We start from the raw sequence: 10,593 nt of genomic DNA on the forward strand, positions 1-10,593 counted from the left end.
GTTGACTGACTTTTTGCTGATTTTATGCCAAAAAGGAATGTATAGTTGCTGCAAACTATGTAATGATTTGTTAAACACTGTTCATTACCAATACACAGTCATATCCTTTTAATGTATTTTTCCAATCCACTTCAGCCAATTTTCCTCCTATTATAACTTCCTTTGTTCACATTTAAAACTGTGGGTGCAGATTGAATAACTTCACTTTGAAATGTAGCATTCATATCATGGTCAGCATTCATATCATGGTCATGTTATGGTGTGAGCATGACTTGCCAATTATCAGCCTCTAGTCTCAAATTCCCCTGCAAGCTAATGTGCTAAGCATTAATTTGGTTCTAGGTAGCTGGGCAGTGAAAAACTGGCCTGCATCATGCACTATTGAGCTGCATATTAACCAGTTTGAATCAAGCAGCACCCTTGCACACACTTGAGGCTGTTAGCTCTTGATGATTTGTTAAATTCTTTGAACTTCATTGTGACTGAACCAGGGGAGTGCATGCACTACAATTTTTGGTGAACAGAAACAGTATGATTTGAAAATCTAAATATAAGGCTGAGTTTCTATGTGCCAGATACTCAGCCAGCCAAACAACACTTCTCCAATGTGTTGCAGTTGCCATTTTTGTTCATTTTAAGATTAATATATTTTCCACAACTTAGCGTTTCTGCTGTCCTTGGTTTTGTTCTTTTTATTAATTTGTTAGCTAAGCTTTCACATATGTGGCCCATAACTTTAATTAACAGCACCATGCATGCATAATTTATTAATATGCAGTTTCTGCAGATGTGATTAAATGAAGCATATATTTATGGTGTCATTGTTCTTGTGAAGAGGCTGAGTCTATAAATTAACATTAAACTCTTCAGCTGTTCAAATTAACCTCCACGTACTTCATGCTGGCGTTTAATTTTACTCACAATAGTTGTGTACTTAGTCATTGCGATATCAAGCCTATATGAGGCTTAACTGAATAATTTTGCACTGCCAAATTCAAACTCAGTCTTTTTGTAGGTGGGGAATTGCCTTAAACTGGACAATGTTTTATGAACTGTTGTATCTGGGTATCTTTTATAAATAAAGGACACTGACAGCAAAGTCGTTAATTATAAGTTTCTGTGTCATTACATTGGGTTAATGTGCACCATTTATTTAAATGTTTGAGAAAACTGAAGCTATTGGTATTGATCCCCATTCCAAATTGTATTCCCTGGTAATGATTGAGCTAACAAGATGTAGAGTTGGATGAACTCAGCAGGCCAAGCAGCATCTGAGGCATCTGTACCTGCAGTTCCTACTACCTCTGAATGATTGAGCTATTCTGTTCGCGGCCATAGTGGCATATAAAATCCCAAGATGAACGTCCAAACTCATCTATAACATCACTAAAATCATCTACTTTCACCTGTCTAACATCTGCACCATTCTCAGCTTGACTGCTCCTGTGAAATCCTCATTCATGCCTTTGTAACCTCCTAGTCTTGACTATTCCAAGACCTGGATTCCTGGTCTCTTTCTCAACTCCGTCCATCGACTTGACTTACCCCAAACTCTGCCCTTTTCTGAACATGTAGCAAGTTCTCGTTGCCTGTGTTTACTGACCTACATTGACTTCCAGTCAAACAACAACATGGTTTTATCTGGCCACCCCACCAAGGACGTTTCTCCCTCCCCACCCTTGTCTGTCTTCTGGAGGGACCGCTCTCTCCTTGACTCCCTCGTCCACTCCGCCCCCCACTAGCCCCACCACCCCCAGCACTTTTTCCTGCAACAGCAGGAAGTGCTACACCTGCCCTTATACCTCCCCCCTCACCTCCATCCCAGGCCCCAAGAAACCTTTGCCATTAAACAGATGTTCATCTGCACATCTGCTAATGTGGTCTATTGTGTCCACTGTTCCCGATGTGGCCTCCTGTACATCGGGGAAACCAAGCAGAGCTTGGAGACCACTTTGTGGAACACCAATGCTCGGTTTGTGACAAACGACTGGACCTCCCAGTTGTGAACCATTTCAACTCCCCTTCCTACTCCTAGGACGACATGTCCATCCTGGGCCGCCTCCAGTGTCAACAATGCCACCCGAAGGCTGGAGGAACAGCTTCTCGTATTCTGCTTGGGAACCCTGCCGCCCCATGGTCTCAGTGTGGACTTCACAAGCTTCAAAATCTCCCCTCCCCCGACCTCAACCCAAGACCAGTCCATCTTTCCCCTGCCTCCTTGACCTGTCTTCTCCCACCTTACTGACCAACCCCCACCCTCACTTCCTACGTACTAGCCTCATCCTCACCACCTTGACCTGTCCATCTTCTCACCACCTATCTGCTCCTCTATCCACCTTCCATCATCGTCCCTCCTCTCTCTCTTTATTCCAGAGTCCCCTTCCCTGTCCTATTTCTGAAAAAGTGTCTAGATCTGAAACATCAGCTTTCTGCTCCTCTGCTGCCTGGCCTGCTGCGTTCATCCTGCTCGCACCTTGTCATCTCAGACTCCAGTTCCTACTGACTGTTTTAAAATTCTCATCTCGGTTTACAAATCCCTCCATAGTGATGGCACACCCACCTCTAATTTACTTCAGCCCATCAGCCCCAGGATACATCCAAACTTCTGGTTTTCTCTTTGCGAAAATACATACAAATATTTGAGTATTTTGAATGCTTAATCATTGTGACATGAATCTGTGAGCACATTAGTTTGCACCTATCACAGTTTCTTGCTCACACTGTATAAATGAGCTCGGTGAGACATGATTGTATTACCAGTGTGCCTTTTTCCCTATTTTTCGGGTTAATTTAAGTGTACTTAATAATTGGCCTTTTTCAGTGTATATATAAAAATGAGAAAATAAGGTGAACAAGTAACACCTTCTAAATAAAAGTAAACATTTTCAATTGTTTGTTTTTATAGTGGATTACAGTAATCTATCTTGATCTCTCAAGTAGATTTATTGAAGTATATTGTTTGATTTCTAATGCTGATGCTCACAGTAGTTGAGAGGAAAGAAATCTTGCATGTGATCATTTGTCATGCAATGAACCTGACTGATACTGATTTCAACGTCTGCATATGAAGGCACCATAACAATTTATTCCACTCCAGTGGGAACAAATGAGACTCATTGATGCACAAAAGCCTCACCCAAGAAAAAGGATATTAGATTTTATTGTTGATTTAAATGTAAAATATTGAAAACCAGCTTAATAATAAACCCACATCTTGAATGACTAGAAAATGTGACAAGTTAACAATAATACACATGCACAGGATTGACTCATTTCCTCATGCTACACAGCAAAGGATACTCTTGTGAACTTGATGGGATATGATCCATATATTGCTGTTGCCCCATTTACCTACAAGCCGACGTGCATTTATTGTTAGCTTGGTATGAGGTAGAGATCATCCATTTAAATCAACTTAGTCAGTAAGATGCATTTTTCCAGCCAGTGGCATTTCTTTCTATCATCTACGTGTCCAGATCCACTCCAGCCAATCTAAGCTCTGTCCCTATTTCAGGTTAGCTTAACAGAATCATGATATGATTGATTTGCGACTCTCAGTAACAGATGAAGCTAATATTAGTAAAGCTTTTTTTTGCAATGAATGGCGATATATTGAGACTTCCTTTTCCGGATTTCTGGCGACAGTTTACAGACCAACGTTTACTATAAGCCCAAAGGCTCCCATAGCTACCTAGACTACAGCACCTCCCACCTTGTATTCTACAAAAACTCCATCCCATTTTCCCAATCCCTCTGTCTCCGTCACATCTGCTCTGATGAGACATTCCACTCCAAGCATCCCGGATGCCTGTCTTTTTCAAACAACGCTGTATTCCCCCCTCTGTCATCCAGCCAGCCCTCTACTGTGCCTCCTCCATTCCCCTCTCCACAGCTCTTAACCACCCCTCCCTCCAAACATAACAAAGATGGGGTCCCCCATGTCCTCACACTCAACCCCACCAGCCTCCGCATCGAATGTATCATCCTCCAACATATCTGCCGATTCTAATTAGACCCCACCACCTGGCACATCAGCTACTCCCTTCCCCTCTACCTTCCGCAAAGATCATTCCCTTTGCCACTCATTAGTTCACGCCACAGTCCCCACCAACAATTCTGATCTGCACAGTAGCTTCGCCTGTAACCGTAAAGGATGCAACACCTGCCCACACACCACCTCTGTCCCCCCCATTCAGGGCCCTAAACAGCTCTTCCAAGTGAGGCAGAGCTTCACCTGTATCTCCCCCAACCTAGTCTAGTGCATCCGGTGCTCCCAGTGTGGACTTCTCTATCAGTGAGACCAAACGTAGACTAGGTGACTGTTTTGCCAAGCAACTCTGCATGGCCCGTAATGGCCATACCATTTCAACGTTCTGCCCCACTCCCCCTCCGACATGTCCATCCTTGGCCTCCTCCAGCAACTTAACAACACAGATTTGAAGAACATCACCTTAACTTCCACCCTACAGCCCACAGGACTCAACATTGAGTTCTCCAATTTCAAATAACATTGCCACCTGTCCCCCAACTCCCCTTCAAGCCTCACCTCCTCTCTTCCATTCCACCTTCTGACTCTTCGTTCCAGTCACCAACTGGATTCACCTGTCCCATTGACCAACCAGGCCATACCTACTGCCAGTGTCCACCTATCACTGATTCCACCTCCAGCCCCTTCTTTATCTGTAGCTCCCCCTACCCCCTCATCCAGCCCTGAAGAAGGGTTATACTTGAAATGTTGACTGCTCCTTTCCTCCAAATGCTGTCTGACTTAATGTGTTGTTCCAGCCTCCTGTTTGTCTATCTTGGATTCCAGCATCTCCTTTTGTCATGTTCTTATGACATCTCTCTTTCGTTCGCAGGAAAATAAATACTCCTGTTAGTCTCCTGGTCTTTGCTAGTTAGTGGAATTTTTACCAACAGAAGAAGGGTCCAGACCCGAAACGTCAGCTTTCCTGCTTCTTTGATGCTGCTTGTCCTGCTATGTTCATCCAGCTCTACACCTTGTTATCTCTAAAATATGACTTCCCTTTTAGAAAGGGAAGCTGTCACTTATGCACCCCTTTGTATTTCTATCTGAAGGCTTTTTGGTCTAATCAGCAATTTCCTGCATCACAGCTGATAAGACCTGAAACGATCAATTAGTGTCATGAGTGAGGAACTTAGTGAATTCGTTCACTTTGCCTCATCTCTTGAAAATAGATCACAGAGCTTGGTGACTGCACACTTGGAACGTAATTCCAGCATGAACGTAGTTTTAACAACCTGAAAGCTTTAAGTATTATTTGCTCGATGAGTATTTTTGATCCTCGCATTTCTTGTATTGACTGTATGGAAAGGAATATTAACCGTAAATTTCACTTTATTCCAACAGGTGGAAGTTAAGCCATATGTGCTAGATGATCAAATGTGTGATGAGTGCCAGGGTGCTCGATGTGGTGGAAAATTTGCTCCATTTTTCTGTGCCAATGTCACTTGTCTGCAGTATTACTGTGAATTTTGTTGGGCGAACATCCACTCTCGTGCCGGCCGGGAGTTCCACAAACCACTGGTGAAGGAGGGGGCAGACCGTCCTCGACAGGTTCACTTCCGCTGGAGCTGAACGTAACATTCAGGCACCTGAAGGATCATGACGGATGAAAAGGGGAGAGTGCATGAGGCTTAAAAAGGCTGAAGAAACCATGAATAGTTAGGAGAAATAAGTGCATTCTTCTGCCTCCTTACCCCAGCTCTCGATGCATACATCATATATAGCAGCTAATACACTACAGGCCTCTGTTTGTCACCAAAACCCTGCATCTCAGGCTTTACTAACTTTTTTGAGGTACTTTCATGTTTTTGGAAAAAAGGATTTTTTGTAGTTTTTTCAAGTTATTTTTTTATAATAAAAAAAACCTAAAATTAGAAGTGAGAATGTTGCCACTTAGGGGCGCACAGTTTGCTGCTATCTTTAATGGGTGGAGCATGCACTTATTTCACAAAGCTCAGTTTCATCTCCAAGACCTGTCCCTAGTGATTTTACCAAAGGTAGCAAATAGTAGGAGGCAAGTTTAGCTATAGGCAAGTGATTTCCGACACAAAATTTTATTTTTTAATGTTGCTATTTGCAATGTATACACAAACATTTAAAAAAAGTAGGGTTACGTTTTTGCTCTCCATTTTGACTTGCAAGAAATAATACCTCAAAAGACTGATCTGGTTTAACAATTTTAGCATTTTTATTATTCTTGAGCTACAATAGAAGCTTTGCTGCTATATAGGTATATTTAATGCCAGAACATGCAGTAACAAAATGGGATCAGAAACATAATTATAGCAGCTGCATTAGGGAAGAATTAGATGCAGGTAGCAATGGCTTAGACTGCCACAGATTAGAATGTGAATTTAAACAATTGCATGTTTATTTGTGTACCTTATGCATGCACTAAAAGTATAGTCATACATGTTCCTTCACAGCAACGAATGTGATGTCAGTTTTCGGCAAACATTCAGAAAAATTAGTTCGCATGAATGAAAAGTACAATAATAGCTTAAAAGAAAAAGAGGAAAAAATATCTAACTTGCATGTATTAATGTGATTCCTGTAACGAGAATGTCCTACTGCTACACTTTGTGTACATTACGCAAAATAGCTTTTAGAGTAGGTGTGCAGCCACTATCGTAACCTGGTGGGTTGTGGAGTTTGATTTTTGCAGACTGGATGTAATCTCGTATTCCCTGTGCAATCTTGTTCAATCTTGTTAATATGTGTGTTTTGGTTTAGTGTTGTGAATTGCTGTCCTAAATATAAATTTAAAAAGTAGCTAGAGTTCTAAAACAAATTAGTACATTGTAAAGAATGGGAAAAAAGCTTTTGATTTCATTGCCCCTTTCATAAAACTCTTTGGTATACCGGCTCAGACTTCCTCTACAAACCAAAGATGGCCAGCACACTGCTAAACAATCACCAAACTCCAAGCCCCTCCAAAAATGTTATAAAATGGTACCGATTTCATCACATAAGATGCATGAATTAGCAAACTAGCCATTTTAAAGTCAAAATGGAGATGACTATGGTGTTAAATTAACCTGGTTTGACATTAAAGCATTGAATTTCTCTGCAGTTTAACCACACTAGAATGAAAAATGTATTGTAAGCTGCTGAAAGTTATGCGGGTGTCAATTATTTATTCAACAAAGGTGATCATGCCATTACAAGCATTTACTGTATAGAACAACTGTATATAATCCTTAGGGACAATCTTTTTATGTGAGCAAGATGTTGGTCTTGAACATTGGTGGTCTCCTGATGTGCTTTTGTGTGTGTAGTTTATGTCTAACTCTGCTGTTTATAGTGATTGTGATGCAAATTTTAAAATGTTTGAAGTCAATGCTGTTTTGAAGAATAGCTTTTTTACTAATTTATTTATTGGCTAATGCCCCATTTGTTACTTACCATGGTTCTCCAGGCTATTTGGAGCATTCGTTCTCTGCCAAATTTGTTCCATTTTCAGATACCCATATTGGCATTTGTTATGCACTACTTTTGTATCTTGGTGAGGGTTCTTTCCAACAGTCAGCTGTTTTAGGGCACACTTTTTGACTGATGGCATCTCCTTTGCAATACCTCAATTTTCTGAATTTAGAAAAGAAATTGATAGTTTTGCTATGTTTATTATCGAAAGATCTGCATATATAATTTAACTCAGCAAATAAATGATTTAACAAATTGATAATTTTATTTTTCCATACATTTTGCTTCCTAAATTTGGAAGGGTCTAAACGTTTATAAACTAACACGGTAACTTTAGGAGGGCTCTTCCACGTAAAACTGTGCAGAAAGTTAAGTGCAGTAATTTGAAATGTCCCCAACTCCTTAAGTAAAATTAAAGGCATAAAATCACCAAGATAGTTTAAGTTGATTTATATAAAATCCTAAATGAGCCCTTTTTAAGGGTAGGGTGGTGGTAGAATGATTTTTGTTTCATCTGCTGTCATTTCTTTCCTGAGACAACTTTATTACTGTAGCACCTGAATTATTCAGCATTGCCATGGAGAAAATGGCAAACACTGTAATGCATCTTTTTTAAAGAAATCATATTTATTTTCACTATTTTTGTAGAAATGTAATTATTTTGTTTTGATTGTATTATTTTTATATTCTAATAAGCTTGTTCACATACTGTGTTCCCCGAATGTATGTATTTCTGCCCAGGTGCAGGGCTCTGCAGAGAAATTAATTTTTTTAAAACCACGCTGTGTTTTTGCAAAAGAAAACATAAGCAAATATATTTTATGGGAAACACTTGACATTTTAACCCCTGTTGCATCTGGCCATGTGAGGCCTTTCCTCAAAGATGCTGAAAGACTTGAATATAACACATTTTGGAAGGCTGACTAACCTCGACTCTGTGTTGTGATGTGCAATACTGTTTCTAATGTTTGTAAGAAAAGAATAAGAATAACAGTGTAAACCTTTTAATGCAGATTTATTTTTTTCATTGCATATTTGCAAACTAGTTATCCACAGTCATTTTTTTACTGTCAAAAATTTTACCCCTTTGTCATGCTAATATTTTTAAATCCAGAGATCTTTGTACTGATGTAAATGATTGTAGTTATTTTGGATAGTGTTTTGCTAAAAAAAAGATAAAAAGGAGATACTTTTCATGCATATTTGCCTATTTTGTTCTTATTTTATTTTACTTTAAAATATGACTACTTTTTCAACTGTAGCATGATACTTGGAATAATTTTCTTATTCAGCCAGTGTCATTAATATTATTTTGTATTTTTATGTGGAAAATATAATTTTATGATGCTAATTCCTAAAGTTTATTTTATGTTGATTTATTTTTGGAGCTAAAATCTTTGTAATATTGTTAAAGTCTCTAGATTCTAATTAAATGCTTGTGTATAGATTCAGCAGTGGTTTACAGGAGTGTTTCGGTTGTTGTTATTAGCAACTAATGGTTCTTGTTATGCAAATTAGACAGCCATCAATTTCTGCCAATTCTGTTTTTTTGTACTTTATAGGGAGAGTTGATTAGTACTTTTGTTTGATTTTTAAATAAAGGAGAACCCATGCTTTTATGGACACAAGATCACCTCAAGCTTGATTTAGTTTTAGTTTCATTTTCAACTTTTATATTTCTTTCGTTTGCATATTTCTGTTGATGTCTAATCCTCCAGTCTGTCTGTTGTACTGGTGATAATTCTGTACTGGAATGGTTTGCTGCCAACTATTTATATTAAGTAATTTTTAAATATTTGTAATTAACTGTTGACTGAATTAATAAACCATTAAACTATTTGCATGTTTGCTCAGTGCTTTAAAAAATGTACCTGTCAGCTGTCCTATTTCGAAGTGGAAAATTAACTCCTCTTTCCAGTGTCTGACTCTTGAGTAAGGAGTATTGTAGGCTGTACTGAAACTTGTGTCTCTGGAGTGCTAAGCTCACAATCTCTTTTGATTTAATATTATTGCAATTCCTTGTGGGGAGAGAAAAAGTTGACATTACAAATTCGTAAGAGTTCTCAGACTATGGACTGTTTGGTCCATACCGTCCCTTTTGAAGACCATCGCACCCAGCGCACCCCCCCCCCCTCCCCCCCCCATTCCTATAACCCTGCATATCCCATAGCTAACTCACTTAGCCTGCACGTCCCTGGATATATGGGTTATTTCCTGTGGCCAATCCACCTAGACTGTTTGGACAGTGGGAAGAAACCAGAGCACATTCTCCGTGTCTGCGTGGGTTTCCGCCGGGTGCCAACAATGAACTCTGGCCCCTGGTGCTTTGAGGCAGCCGTGCTGACCACAATCACCATGCTGCTCCCCCCAAAGAATCATCTTCAGGAAAGGAACATCTTGTGTGTTTAGTTCTACAATTGTTCCATTGTTTATTTGTAGAGTGGATTATTAATTATGTAGATCTTTAAATATTCATCCTCTGTATCTGGACGTTGCTGCCTGGGTCAGTATTTAAAATCCCATCCCTTGTTGACCAGAGGGCAGTTAAGACTCAACTATATTGCTGTGGGTCTGGAGTCACATTTAGGTCAGGCCAGGTAAAGTTTGCCGTTTCCTTCCCTACTAGATGTTAGTGAAGGGGATGGGTTTTTTTTTTGCCTCGTCATCGACAGTAGTTTCATGATCATCATTAGACTCTTAAATCAAGATTTTTATTCAAAATAAATTCCACCATCTGCTGTGATGGGATTCAAACCTGGGTTTCCAGAACATTTCCTGAGTCTCTGGATTAATCAAGTTGTGATAATGCCATTAGGCCATTGTCTAATTAGAATCCTAGAATCCCTACAGTGTGCAAACAGGCCCTTCGGCCCAACAAGCCCACATCAACCTATCCCTATCCCCCGAATCGACATATCTGTGAACACACTGTGGGTAATTTAGCATAGACTATGCACCTAACCTGTACGTCTTTGGACTGTGGGAGGAAAGCCACGCGGACGCGGGGAGAATGTACAAACTCCACACAGTCGCCCCAGGGTGGAATCGAACCTGGGTCCCTGGCTCTGTGATTCAGCGGTGCTAACTACTGAGACATAATTACTAGACATCTGCAGATATTTGGACTTCTATTCCAATTTAAA

The 10,593-nt window shown here is 39.9% G+C and overlaps 1 protein-coding gene across 3 annotated transcripts in view; it reads left to right on the forward strand.

Moving 5' to 3' along the window:
- LOC125458002 (cytoplasmic polyadenylation element-binding protein 2) overlaps nucleotides 1-9,272 on the forward strand; it is a 126,773-nt gene extending 117,501 nt beyond the window's left edge. For all 3 annotated transcript variants that reach the window (XM_048542864.2, XM_048542856.2, XM_048542871.2), the window contains one exon: nucleotides 5,372-9,272. In XM_048542864.2, the coding sequence (XP_048398821.2) occupies nucleotides 5,372-5,599 (228 nt within the window). In that variant the 3' untranslated portion in view covers nucleotides 5,600-9,272. The remainder of the gene's footprint in view (nucleotides 1-5,371) is intronic.
- Nucleotides 9,273-10,593: the final 1,321 nt, after the last annotated feature.

Source organism: Stegostoma tigrinum, chromosome 1, assembly GCF_030684315.1.
Source record: "Stegostoma tigrinum isolate sSteTig4 chromosome 1, sSteTig4.hap1, whole genome shotgun sequence".
Taxonomy (NCBI): Eukaryota; Metazoa; Chordata; class Chondrichthyes; order Orectolobiformes; family Stegostomatidae; genus Stegostoma; species Stegostoma tigrinum.